At 35.0% G+C, this 14,772-nt stretch overlaps 1 protein-coding gene across 4 annotated transcripts in view; it reads left to right on the top strand.

The window, feature by feature from the left end:
- Amph (amphiphysin) overlaps positions 1-14,537 on the top strand; it is a 124,487-nt gene extending 109,950 nt beyond the window's left edge. For 2 of the 4 annotated variants that reach the window (XM_072299456.1, XM_072299458.1), the window contains exons 3-10: positions 2,772-2,962; positions 3,750-4,022; positions 4,858-4,973; positions 5,897-5,943; positions 6,677-6,973; positions 7,572-7,714; positions 8,346-8,455; positions 9,498-14,537. In XM_072299456.1, the coding sequence (XP_072155557.1) occupies positions 2,772-2,962; positions 3,750-4,022; positions 4,858-4,973; positions 5,897-5,943; positions 6,677-6,973; positions 7,572-7,714; positions 8,346-8,426 (1,148 nt within the window). In that variant the 3' untranslated portion in view covers positions 8,427-8,455; positions 9,498-14,537. The remainder of the gene's footprint in view (positions 1-2,771; positions 2,963-3,749; positions 4,023-4,857; positions 4,974-5,896; positions 5,944-6,676; positions 6,974-7,571; positions 7,715-8,345; positions 8,456-9,497) is intronic. The other 2 variants (XM_072299457.1, XM_072299459.1) reach the window with 2 other exon arrangements.
- The last annotated feature ends 235 nt before the right edge of the window (positions 14,538-14,772 follow it).

Genomic DNA, 14,772 nt, shown 5'->3' with positions numbered 1-14,772 from the left:
CGCCAATATTTTTTATTGACTGTGGGAGAATTACCGAGATAAAATGGCAAAGTTACTGGGAATTGATTACCAATGAAAGTGGTATTCTTGCCGGAAAAAACAGTAAAAATATCGATTTTTAGGTAAGCTTACTAGTCTGCCTTGGTAAAATTACCAATAATTGGTAAAAGCAGTGAGATGGTAAAGGTACCAACGGACCTTGGTATAAACACCGAGAATTTTTTTTTCAGTGTTTAAATCGGTATCAGACAGAATGAACCCGAATTTAATTTTGATAAGGCCAACCATGTTTAGACCGAATTTACCCGAAACGCACTGAGGCGCATTAAGTCTGAACCGAGAGAAATAAGTTAGAAGTTTTATAGGTGCTGAGGAACAAGTTTTATGACTACTCTCATCTTCAACATATTTTTTTCTGAACTTTGAATGTTTGACACGGGAAAATTTACGATTAGTTGATCTCAAAGATAGGCACTCCTAATTCATCTGTCTCATTAATGTGACTTAATGCGAATTTATCAAATTAAGTTCAATTAATTGAACTACATTTTGCAATTGGGAACCACAATATAAGTCCAGGCAAATAAGGAAAAGAGACTGCAAAAATCCCGCGGGTAGCAATGTTTTCATTGATTCCTGTGTAATTTTAGACGCTGAATCCGACTTTGAACTTTGCACCAAAAAATTCGGACCGGAAAATTGCCTTTGGCAAAAATGGCCTAAAATGGGTCTTTTTCCGGATTATTGCCTGTAACTTACCACAAATTGATCTGACGATAAAATTAGTTATTTTTAAAAATAAAGCTCGTTAAATTTCCTAGTCCCTTCCGAGCAAGTGTGAATGATTTTTCGTCAAATTTTACCCGCGTAAATCAGGGGATTTTTAAATCCAAGAAAACTCGTCTCACTACAAACAGCAACGATCACGATGAGTCGCAATTCCGACTGTTTTTGCCGGTACCGGTCCCGCAAATTGCATTACTTGGCAACGATGCCACTTACGGAAGATATTAAACGATCAAAAAAATATGATTTTTTATTTTTTTCCATATAATTTAAATGAGAAGATTCAGGAGGAGGTTAAATGTGTCATTGCCGATGAAGGCAAGCTAGTAATCACCACACCGCATAAATGGACCTCGTTAAACAGAAAGGAACCAAGCCACATGAGCTATTGCCAAAGTTGAGCGGGCAATTTAATTTTTTACATGAAAACGGTTGTGCGGAATTTTGTGCTTTCAGTGAATTTTCTCCATAATACAAAGCAAATTCCTTAAAATTTTCAAAGGAATCCGCACGAACGTTCTCTCGTAAAAAAAAAAATTCCTGTTAAATTTGGCAAAAGCTGATGTGGCTTGGTTCCTTTCTGTTTAACGCGGTCCAAATAGTCTTAATTTTACTTATACCTGTCGTATTTATTTACTTGTCTCTTTTTTCCAATTTGATCAAATACTCAAACTGCCCTATTTTTATGCAACAACGACGTATGAATGCAATAAAAGACACATTTTGTCATCACAAGCGGAAATCATTGAAGGCGCTCCGGCTTTTTCAACAGTAAGGCGTGGATGCAACTATTCGTGTTCTCGGGATGTGCGTGTTGCATACACTAACAATTGCAGGCGTTTTGGTTTTCTCAGGCACAACGTGTGGCTGCGGTTGTTCTCAATGGATTTTTACGTTACTTCTACAATCGTGTTTACTATGATATTCTCGGGAGTACGAATGAGCCGTGTTGCATCATGCCAGCGTTGCCAATTGGTGCAAAACTTCCATCAAGATTTCTTCACAAAGACGTACCGAGGACGTCGATCTCGCAAATTACCACAAATAAAATTTCCGTAATTTAACAACTTAGTGTGTGTGATAACAAAAGGTGTCACTCATTTCGGTTGTCGTCATTGCTTGAAAAAAAGAAGCTTTGAGTATTTAACCAAATGGGTTACCAAGCCGCGAACAAATATTGACTTGCGAATACATTTTTCCGAAGGTTAATGACACGATTTAAAACGCGATGCGCTCGTTAAAAACGCGAAAAAGTGACGTATGAACCGAGAAATACGCAGCTCAAAAAGCGCAGCCGAACCGCAAATTTAAAACATCTCGGTTTGGCGCCGAAACGAATGATATCATCCGGCACCAATCAGGAACTAGCACTGGTCTTAACGACTTCCGGCAGATTTCTTTCCATGCCTCGTACCTACATGAAAACAATAGGAAAGTCGAAACTGTTACTTCAGAATCAAAAAATCGAAGCTCATTCACGTTATCTGTACCTAACAAGCAATAACTCCACGTTACAACACGCTTTCGTTTAATAAACGTCAGTGAAAAATAAAAGGAGATGGCGATTTGACTGCCGTCGTGCATCACTTCCATCATTTTCCCGCCTTTCCGGCGCGTTTGAAATTCCTTCTTTTACGAGTCTCCGAACTTTTTAAAAGCGAGCTTGGCCCGGATTTTGGGTCCAAAAATACACAGTAAATCACTAGATAATCTACTCACCTGGCATTTTCAGAATACTAAGTATAGAACGCAAGGTTTAGTGATTCATGGGGGAGGGAGGAAGCTATGTTAGTAGTTGAATCAGGGTTTTATTCTGATAAAATTTATCTGAAGGTTGTATATATTTGTGTTCTTGTTTGGGTTTGAAGTTAGGTTTTCATATTTTAAGAAACAATTGATTTTGTGCAATTTTTTGAAACATGTAATTCTGTATAAGTAAAATGATCTCCTAAAAATTAACTTAATTGCGATTTGTTTTGTTGCAGCCATGCAAACGGCGAGCAAGACGCTTATGGATTCGCTGAACGAGATATACGAGAGTCAGTGGGTGGGCCATGACTTGCTTTACGTTCAAACGCAGAATATCGAGATGCTATGGAACGACTTCAGCCATAAATTAGCTGACCAAGTTCTCATACCTCTGAATACGTATCAATCCCAGTTTAACGAAACAAAAGTAAGATTCCCTCTTTTTACCATCTTGTAATGTGTATGTATTAGTCGTTTTTACAACGCACGAGGGCGCTCTGCGACGCTCACCCGCCACAGAAATCTGTCACGGTAGAAATCCTCCGAAAGCTGGCATCTCTCCATCTCTTTTTTCTCATCTTTTAATGCTATTACAATTAACCGGTTGAAGTTAATTTCATTGGTCTCTGTTTCAAATTAGGTATCATTGTTTGTTGTTGTATCTTAGACCTAAAAAAACCAGGAAATACTGGAGTCCATCAAGGAACGAAAAATCTATGGGAAAATCGCGGGATTCATTAGAAAAATGCATGAATTAACTAGGAACTTTTTTCTCAAACAATACTTCGATTTGTTCATAAATTTGATGGTCCACATTGAAGTGGCGCCACAGAATTATCATACAAATAATAAAAGATCAATAAATTTTCCTTCAATGCGGTGGAATAAATTAATTTTTTCTGAGGAAATTTGGTAAAATGAAGAGAAACCTAAGAATATCAGATACTATGTCTGAATCACCATTAAAACTTCACTCAAGACGCAGAAAAGTGTATGTCTCATCATTATTATTTCTTGTAGTGAGACCATGTTAATCTTCAATTTGTTTCAATTAAAAGATTGATGAAAAATTACAGTTTGATCTTCATGTAATAAATTTGTCTAAGGTGAGGAGTCTTTTTCCTTGCTAAAGTATCTTCTCTTAAATCAGAAAGAAAAGGTCATGTCATCTTGGTAAATCATTGTTATTTACTTCCATGTTTAATTATTTGTAGAAAAAAATTGACAAACGTGGAAGGAAGTTAGTTGATTACGATAAACAACGGCACAACAGTCAGTCACTACAAGGTGGAAATGCGAAGAAGAACGAAGTGAAAATGATCAAGGCACGAGAGCAGCTAGAAGAAGCAAAAAGGACGTATGACCTATTAAATAGTGAGCTTCATGATGAACTGCCTGCTTTGTATGACTCTAGAGTACTTTTCCTAGTCACAAATCTTCAAACTCTCTTTAGCACGGAACAAGTATTTCATATGGAAACAGCAAAGGTACTTATTTTTTATTTACTCCTTTGTTTTTATTTCCTGTCATGAACCTAAAGACAAAACCTACAGTAGATTCAAGTAGAGGATATTCAAGAGCAAATATTTGCATGTCTTCCTCTGAGGCAATAGACCTTGTTATAATGTATTAGGATGAATTCTTGTGTCAAATGTCATGTGCGTCTCATCATATGAAATTGATGCTCACAAAACCATGCTTGTACCCAATTTAGCAGGATAATGTTCCACGATATTCTAAGGTTCATTCTGAAAAAAACCAATCAATATTATCGCATGACAATGCCTTTTGAAATTCAATTTTAAGGCGCCAAAATATTAAAGAAATCAGTGAACTACAAAAAATCCACTAAAATTTGGATTAATTTAGGAGTGCTCTTTTAAAAACGATTTACATCGCCTAGTTCTATTTGCAAACTTGCCAGTATCCATGTCTGGTGCAACTCCCTTGAATTAAACCAAATCATATGTATGTAAGTGGTTTGTGGCTAAAAAATGTTTTATTCTTTGTAGGAAAATTTTAGTATTTAAGACATTAGATTCATCATTTTCATTATGAAAATGTTTAGTGCAATCAATACTTGAGAGAAAACACTCCGAAGAATTGTTTATTCTTTTTTTGGCCTTGTGCTTCTCGCAAAACAGTGTAGACATCAAACATCTTGTTTAACAATGTTTCCATATAGCTCTTGTCATAATAAGTTCTTGAAGAAGTAGCAACTCAACCCATATGAGATTCCTCATATCTGCTTTTGATATATTTTTACTAATTCAGCGCTGTTTGAAGTCAATCTTTGTATTTTGTATCTCTTTTGTTTTTCAGGTCTTTGCTGAGCTAGAAGCCATTGTTGATAAACTAGCCACCGAAAGTCAAAGAGGATCATATACGCTTAAGAAAATGCAGTCGCCCAATAAAATTTTCAACTCCAACAATGCAACGTGAGTATCTGATTAAATGATCATCCCTTTTAAGTTTTAACTCTGTCTTACTTTCTTTATCAGAAAGAAGTTCAATTCATCTCTTTTTATCAGAGGGTACTGCACTGTGTTATTATTACAAGAAGAAAATACATTTCCATTGATTCAGCTCAGGTATATAAAAGCCAAATCAATAAAACATTGTATTCTAACCGGGTAGTTTTTCTACTTCATGTTAGTCCGCATGAAATGATGTTATTATGAGCAGAAGTGAGGTCAATCTGTTGCAATATTGACTTTTTCCCCCAAATTTTTATTGTTATACTTTTTGCTACTTTTTAAGAAATTAGTAATCCATCCCTTGATTGCACAAAAAGTCGTAAAAAATGTTCAAGTACCAATCCAAACATGCTTTAAAAAAAGTAGGAAAATAGACCACTGCCTCCCTTCTCAGAACAGAGTATGAAGTTCCTCAGAAATGGGCTTATTCCGTGGGATTGATACACTCCCGTTCAAATGATATTCCTACTTTGTTCCTGGCATATTTCTACTTTGTTTTGGGCATCAGTTTATTCCTCCTTTCTTTTATCTAGATCGGGATTTTACAGGAAAATTTGGTTTATTTGGTCCTTTACTAATAATAAATCTTTTACTAGAATTTTAACACGATCATATCTTTCACCAAAGGGCTACTATTTTAGTGTAGATCCATTTGTTGATTATACTATTTTGTTTGTTTTTCAACTTAGATCTTCACAAATTAAGAAGTTTTTTTGATAAAATTTCGCCAAAACAGCTCCCCAAAATAATCGTAAATGAAAAATCTGTAGCTTTCCTCTGAAATTTACTGCATACATTTTCATAGTTTTTCTTTAATGAATTCATGCTATTACGTGCTCCACAACAGAATCTCCTTACTAATTTTTTCAATCTTGGCTTCACAGGGCCAATTCCCCGCATTCACCTCCGTCACCAACAAGTATTCTTAATGGTAAGTGTAATTGTTTAAATTGTTTGAGAGTCCATTGTTTAAAGAAAAAAATAATTATCTTGCTCTTGTTGTGATCAAAAATTTTACTCTTATTAATGTGACACATGAAGAAGCCATCAAGGGGGGTCCAGTTTTTTGCTTCTATGAATACAGACAAAATCAGTTCTGATGGGGGTGCTAAGCCCACAGGTGACAAGAGTTAACCCAACTAAAGTTAAACAATGCCCAAACGGTAAATGAATTGGTACACTCTAATAATGTATCTATGATGAAGATGCCTTTTAAATTTGACCATGTCTTCTCTCTCCTTTTTTGGAATAAGTCTTAACTCAGTTTCCATTGTTCCAAATACAGTCAGGTTTTATCATTATTTTAAGTAAAATTTTGAAATTCAATTGACACGAAACTGTATGTTTTTTTTGGCATCTTTGGCCCAACTTTGAGTTCGTTTTGAATATTTTTCCAGATAAAGTGTGCTTCTTTCAGTCCTGTGTGATGTTCATTAACTTCTTGCCTCCTTATGTGTGAGTCCTTTAGTTTTCTAGAATCCCTTCACTTCTTTATTGAGTGTACTATATGTATTGTTCATTAAAAATCTAATACATTGTTTTAAGAGCTGATGCAAACTAAATATTTTTCGAAACAACAGATCTTTAGTGTGTGTCTTGCTTGATTTGCTCCATCACTAACTCGTTTGTGTTTTTGGTTTCTCTAACCACCTTTTTCAATCTAGAAGAGGACAAACCTCGACTTAACAGTACTCCTCCGTCAGAAGTGGATGATAAGCAGAAGAATGGCGAAACTGACCCACCGCCGTACAATAACGATTTATCCCCTCCCACTAGCCCTGTAAAACCTCATTTAAATGGAAATGCCAGTCCACCCGCATCAGAACCTGTAAAAACCGCAACCTTGAATACATCAAATGGTGTGGATAGCCCTAAAGCCACCTCACCACCTGTTGTTAACAACAAATCAAATGAAGATAATAATAATAAGCAGGTCGAACAGATTTATGATATTCCTTCAGGTAAGTGTAGACAACTAATCATACTCTAGGTGTCTCATAATCTCATAATACCCCCCTCCCCCTATTCATTTTAATAAAAACACAAGAATTCATTTCCAATGGCCTTTTTCTATCAGGTAAATGTGTGCAAAGCCTATTTGAAGAAGCAATTATTTGTTAGAGATAGAGTCAAGTAAGTTTTGCGCTTCGTTTTCGCTTGCTTTGCTGTCATGACTCATCACTAACCACATGAAAATATCGGTCTTTTACGCAAATGAGTTCTGTCCGATAACCAATTTAATTCAGTGTAAAGTCAGGGTATTCAATGTGTTGAGATTTGGAACACATTTTACATCATATTTTGCAAATCAAAATTTTCTTTTTATCGGTTCAAAATGATGGTGGCTCAAGAAATGCTGCTTTCACCAACTTTGCAATGGATTGTAGCTACCTAGAGCAAAAACATTGCTGCGCGCAACAGCTGACTAGACAGACCTGTCAAAAGTAAACACCTGCCAACGTACCCTAAGCCCACTTTGAGTATGAATCAGTTCACATTGGCAAGTAAATTTGTGTACAACTTATTAATCCGATATTTTATTCCTCGTTCTGCTTTCAGGTGCCACAACTGATAATTTACCGCCCGGTGTGCTCTACAGAGTGAAAGCTACTTATAAATATGTCAGAGAGGATGTTGATGAGCTCTCGTTTGAAGTTGGCGAAGTAATCAGGGTAGTGGAATATGAGGATCCTGAGGAGCAGGTTAGTGGTCTTGATCTTTCCCACAATTTTTTTTTTTTTTTTTTTTTTTTTTTTTTTTTTTTTCAATCTCTCACAGCCCCCAGATGAGCGAATTTATTTCTTAAGCAAAAGCATGTTTAAAATTAGGGTGAGTTTTTACATAAGACTCGTCCAATATGCATTGACACAGGTATGCATATGCAGTTTTACTCCCAGTATTTGCTTAGTTTCACCCCTTAGTTATTTCTCTCAATATAAAATTCAAATCTTATGCACGTCAAATAAACGTAGCTGTGCGGAAAATGAAAACCACCATAGATTTCGCAGCATTTTCTCGCCAACAAAGAAATAAAAGCAAGTTATTATTATTAACTCCTTACTAAGAAGTAAATCTTACTGGAAATCCAAGTTGGAAAATCTCTGAAGTTTCAGGATCTTAGGCAAAGCTGATTTTTTAAAAAAAAATTAGTAAAGTTTAGGGTGCAAGGGAGCTTGTTGGATGTAATTGATGAGTCAAGTGTTGGAGTGACAGCTGTTAGCTGAATCTTCCTATTGTGAGACTTTTGCTTGCTGGTGAGTCAACTCAAAATTTTTCCACACTTGACACTCTTTAAGTCATTATAGTTAAAGTTCTAATTTGTATGTTTTTCAGGAGGAAGGTTGGTTGATGGGAATCAAAGAATCATCCGGTGAAAAAGGAATGTTCCCAGCCAATTTCACTCGCCCATTGTGAGAATGGAATCACCCTGTGTGCAAGTACCTGTGAGTTTCCTCTGACTATCGCCTTTTAAATTTTTTTTTTTTTGATCCGAATAATTTCTTTTCATTCTGCGCATAGCTTTTCATGCCTATCAAAGTTGATGATTATAACAGCCTCTTCAATTTTTTTGGTTATATTTTATTTTATTTGAATTTTTGGCAGGAAATTTTGAACGTGCAATAAGCAAATGCCTACTACATTCAACCGCATATGCATGAATTGAATTGGGGTTTAGATAGACATGTCAAGAATATTCTAAGCTTTTTAAAAATCATTTGTTCTTGATCATCAGATGATGCAGTGGCGTGGCGTCCATAGGTTCGCAAAGTTCGCCAAACACCCTAAAATATTTTTAAACAATTAATAAATTATAGCTAAGAATGTGGGAAACAATACAGAATAGTAAACTGCAAATAATTATCAAACGCTTGGTTTCCGACTGTGGCATGCGGCAGAGAGAGAGAATCCTGTGACGCGGAGTCCGCACCGGCTCCCAAACCTGGATGAGAGCGAGAGAGCAACTAGCGGGGTGAGCTGACTGCCCCATTTTACCTATGATCTGCGTTCGGTGAGAAGAGAGAACCTGAGTGCAATGATGAAGAGGGTAGGCGAGAGAGGAGATGTGCCGGCACAGGGTGCAGAGCATGGCAGGATGCGAGAGCTCTGGGTTCGGAGACAAGTGCGGACCGCGCTTGTGGAGTGAATATAGTCAGAAAAGGGAGGGGGAGGAGAGAACGAGAGAGGAGAGCCGCTCATCAGTCCAGCTTTTTCCCATAGCAGTGGTTTGCAGGTGCCAGCGAACCGCCGAATTTCAGCGGCTGTGCTGATGGGATGACAAGGGGGTGCAAAAACACATTGTACTCCCCTAGCATGTTACTATGAATTGTGTGCAGTTATACAGTCACCAGCAACTGTAGCTTATAGTTTTAAAAGCTGTACGTATTATTTCTGAAAAAATTTTATCTAGCTATTTGTGAATGATCACAACTACATATTAGAAGAGTTTCTACCTGAAATTTCATGAGCTTTGTCTTTCTTTTTCAGTTTTTCAATATCATGCGTTATTAGGCTGAGCACGATGTTAAGTGCTACCGTACGTCTGGACCATACTTTGAGTAAACACATCAAAAACTGTAAGTTATTTCTGGCATTTAATCTACCATAAGGTGTGGGTAGGACCGGTACCCAAATTTCAATAGCATCCTCAGTCATCACATAGTGAGTGTTTGTTTTTGTCCCAACTTCCCTGATTTTCAGTTACCCCGCAATCGCAGTCAAGATATGTTCGGCCAGTCATGATGTATGATTAGTCAAGTATTTGACTCTGTAGTCGGTTCGGTCAGAAGTTGTCAAGCTAGGGCTGTAAATCTGAATGTGTCGGAAACTGCGAAAAAACAGCGCATTTATGCCCTTGTTAACAAATCTAGTTAGACCTAGTTTTGGTTTTGTGTTTACTTTTGCTTTTAGGTTTGTGTTTTCTCCTTTATTTCTTCTAAGTACTGTGTAATTAAGTATTGACTTGACAGATTGCTGAGTCGCTTTCCTTGTACCAAGTACCTTCTGTTTTTTCACTTATTTTCCTTCATTTCTTTGTTTTGTAACCACATGGATGAAATGAACTCCTCGTGAGTTTCACTTCCTCATAGCAATGTACATATGACTTTTTCGATCAGGATGTTTCACAATCTGTGTAAAGATAAACCAATTGTAGTTAGCCAATCTGCAGCCTGCCAACTCTTTGGATAGAAACGTAGGGTCAATTCACAGCACAAACTATTTTCCAGTTAAATGTGTGAGGTGCTTTTTGGGACTTTATGTTTCTCCCAATTTTTAATGAGCACCAAGAACATTACGAAGAATCCGAATCCTCTAATTATGAATTTGGGTACGAAATAACTCATAGTACCTTCGAGATCATGGCTTCCGCAGTTTATGGACCAAAATGAATCGCAGCTTTATGTTACTGCTGTTTTTTCTGTCCTTAAATTCAGCATTATTCTATGGAACAAATAAAAACCATAGAAAAACTGCCGGAAACATCCTCTTTTCATTCCAAATGATTTAAAGCTAATATGACGCCCCATTTTGGGTGCATTACGGTCATAATGAAAACGCTTCATCCAGAAATTTTCAGTCTAAAAAAATGTGTGCTTGAGGAATTGTTTTAAAAATTTCTTGTAAGTAAGAACTTGCAGTTAGTTTGAAGTAACAGCTAGCAAATGTTGAAATCGTTTTGTTCGAGTTTCAGTGTAGCTTTGGGAGTAGGTAATATTTTTTATCATTTGAAGATATTGTGTGTGCAATTATTTGTCTTAGTTCTATTACGCTTGTAAAGGACTTTTTAAAATTCCCAATCATTGTTTTAATATGACTTCCTAGTGAAGTCCTCTCATGAATTGATAATATAAGTTTTGTAAGCTCTTTTAGAGAGAATTGAGGTAATTTTTTCATCAGTATCGTGGCTTTGTTAAGTCTTGTCAAAAATGAATGAAATGACCAATACCTGATTTTTCACAGAAGCTTGAAAATACTTACTGGTTCCCTTCAGTAACTGAAAACTTCATTTAAAATTACTTGGAAAATTGAAAGTTAAAGATTTTGGTCATTATTACGATAATTGCAGTACAGATCTTTCCTTCTTATACGGAATTTTATTGAATATTGCTAAGTTTCTTCCGTAAATTGTAAATACGTCCAAAAAAGAGCCCTTTCTTCTAGGTACTTGTGTATCAGGTAAGAAAGTTTAAGTATTGGACTTTTATTTTTGTGCCAAAAAGAATGTTTTAAGTAGGAAAAATGTTTAATAGTGAAAGAGTTCACTGCAGTTAATGAATTCAAAGCTTATTGAGCCAAAAAAATTTTTTTTTCTTTTCTAAGCTCTACCCAGTTACTTTTCTCCTTACTATCGTTAGATGTACCATCTGGAAAGTAGAGCATATCTGCAGCTGTGATCCGTAAGTTAATTTGAAGTTGATTTTTGATGTTTCAAAATTCAGAATATCATGAGAGGCTTAATAATAATTTTTCCCTGGGGAGAAAACCTCAGTATAAAATTGAGATGTATTAAAATTTTACAGATTTCTTAGAATCATGATTTATTTCTTCAATATCTCATCTGAAATATTTCTGTGTAATTTCTTTTTCTTCCATTCAGCATGTAACTTTCACTCTGTTAATTTTTCAACTCTAATGATTGGAAATTAAAGTCTCTAATCAATAATGCGACACTTATACACATTACATGAAAAAAGTGTTTGCCTCACATGGATTAATAAGCAGCTCTTACCCTAAGTAGCCTTGACTACGGAATAAAAATATTGGATCACAGCTGCTAAATATTATTAGTTAAATCTGTTCCAAGTTTAAATATCTTGAGTGTGCCTGTGAAATCTGATTCCAGGGCTGATTCTTATTTTTGGGGCTGAATTGACTCTCATCGAGGTCTATGGCTTTATTGAATTTATGTCTAGTCAAAATTTCGATGGTGAAACTGCAGAGATCTGTGTCTAGGTTTGCAGCATTGCAGACTTTCGGTCATTTTTTATTTCCTAAATAGAAAACTACTCATCCTCATTTCTTAAAAATTTCACTGATTCTTCACAATATGAAGAAAATTCTGTGATAATTTCAAACCATGATGTCAGTTTGGTTTCCTCTTCTATTTAAAAAAAAAAAAAACTAAAAATAAGAGTGGAAATTATAAAACCCCACAACCAAGATATGTATTTCTGCTGTTTCATCATCGGTTTGCAGAAAACCTAATTTTTAATTATCCTTGTCTCCAAATCAAGTTAAACTAAGGTTTTGTATGTTTTTAAAGTGCTCCACTGCACCAATGTTGGTTCAAACCCTTACGAACATTATTTCAACTCTTCAGTGAAAAGTCAATCTTTAAACAAAAATAGCAGGTCATGCAGTTTTGTTGGTATTTTTAGTTTAGTGGTGGCGTCAGTTCATTTTATATCAACTTGGGTATACTTTACCATACTGAATAGCGGTGCTGTGTAACTGAATGATGTATGGACATTTTGGATTCATAAATGGAAATCCTTTCAATCTCGTGGAAATTTTCTGTTACTTATAACTGAACAGAATTTACCACAAGACAGGCTACGAAATTAAGCACCACATTATAAGTTTTCTTATCAAAGTTGTACTAAGAGTATGATATACGCATGAGAAAACCTGTATTGTAGCTTTTAATTTATCCAATCTAGAGGTCCTCTACAGGCATCAATTCCCAGGAAGATGAGCACAGATTGCCTGTAAACACCACTCAACATGAATGATCAGTAATATATTTTTATTTCAAGGTTGGCACAGTGTCAGAAGGGGAAGACATCAAAATTGAGAGTTCAGAATGAGCCATAACCTCTCTGAGGGTTTTAGTGCAACATACTTGACAAGTCAGGATGAAACATTTCAAAATTCATTAAACATTTGAGCGATAACCTAATCATGTAAGCATTCTCTTCAATTACTTCTACTCTATCCTATTCTTCGTAATTGAAGCCTAAGTGCCCACCTTTTTCATGTAAGAAGAAAAACGAGCATACATCTTTGTAGTATTTTCAAATTTATTAAGATAATGTTTTAATTTGCTCAAATTATTGTATTGTATTAGTTAATTGTAAAAAAAACTCGCCTTGTCGTATCATCATGTAAATAAGTGAGTGAGTTTTCTTGAATTTTTCCACATTTTGTCAATGTGTGCTTGCTAACCCTGTTCTGACACCAGCAGCAGAAAAAGAAGAGATTTATTCCCTAACCCTAGGAGTATGGAAGAACAAAGTATTAACTGTTTAGATTTAGAACAATTAATTTAGCATTTAACCCATTGTAATCTAGGTTTTGGAGGTTTTGAAATTCCTCAATGCTGTGTGTTTACACAGTGTGTTTTTTATGGGTGTTAGATTTATCCAAAGCTTTATCAAATTTTACACGAAGAAAGGGTAAAAACTATTTTTTCACTCTGAAGTTTCAATTTTCTTTGGAAAACGTTTGCAAGAATCCAAGAAAGCGAGGAAAAATATGTGAGAAACAGAGTAAAACAATTTTGCATGCCAAGTAAAATCTATATCTGCAGGTACCCTTTTTGTCACTTTTTTTATAAATGGTTTGCATGTTTAGTTTAACGTTTGTAAGATGTTTCAAAAGATATGATGCAAACAGGAAAAACTTCAGCTGAATCACATAAATCTGTTCAGTATTACAAAGTATTTCTTCTAGCCCACTAGTGCGGGAAAGTATCTCTCTATTGCCGAAACCTGAAAAAAGGTTATAATGTAAGGTATTTTTCTCTTTTTGAGAATTTATCTTCCCAAAATTAAGTAAGTTTTTTTTATAGAAGTATTTTTAATTGTTCTACTGTCTCCTTTTGAGGCTGAAGAATCAAAAGTGAGTATTTTTTTCAACAACTGTTCAGTGTGAAGATTTTTTAATTATGATGAATTTTTACTTTCCTGGAAATTAACAGATTTTAGTGGAAATATTGTAACTGCAACTCTGTTTTAATTTGTTAGTATTATTGTTATGAAGTTTTTAGTTCATAAATGAAATCCTCCTAATTACTTCCCTGTCAGCATCCCCCTATCATTTTTCTTATTTTTCTTCCTATTAGTCGGCTATTCCTCTTTTATAATACTTAAATTTTACAAGCTTAATTTGAAACACAGGAATTTTATAATCTACTTTATGACTGATCTTGTCATCATTTCCCTCCTGGAGCTATTTTTGACAGGAATTCATCTCATTTCATCTTTTTCTATGTCCAAATAGGTCAAGGCAGCTGTTTTGCAAGAGATAAACTAAGTGTCTTTACATTATTTGCAACTTGTTGCCAGTAAAATTACAATTTTTTCTCTCTTTTTTTGTAATTTTATTCACCATCAAATATTCATTGTTATTGTCTCGTAATATAAATTACTTAAATTATTATCTACAAACATTCATTTATTTATTTTATTTTATCTCATCCTTTTTTTGGAAGTATAAAAAAATAATATTGTAAAAAGACTGTTAATGTTTTAATCTTATTTTGATAAAATAATTTTAATAAATCAATCATTAATTAATTTGTTTAAATTATGGTTATTTATTTTAAAGCATTCCTCTCTTTAGTGATACGCATCTCCATTTTTGCAATGTATCATTAGTATTTTAAATGTACATCAAAGTCATAGAAAATTCCACTCTTGTTCAGATTGATTTCTCAATCATTTGATTAGGGTTTGTTCCATAATATCAAAAGACAGTTTATAGGCAACGTGGGGTAATGAGAGAGGAGGAGAATCAACATTTGTTTGACATTTTGTAACTT

This window comes from Bemisia tabaci, chromosome 4 (genome assembly GCF_918797505.1).
Source record: "Bemisia tabaci chromosome 4, PGI_BMITA_v3".
In the NCBI taxonomy this organism is placed as follows: Eukaryota; Metazoa; Arthropoda; class Insecta; order Hemiptera; family Aleyrodidae; genus Bemisia; species Bemisia tabaci.
The sequence above is the reverse complement of the archived record's forward strand: the minus strand, read 5'-3'. Positions and strand labels throughout refer to the sequence as shown.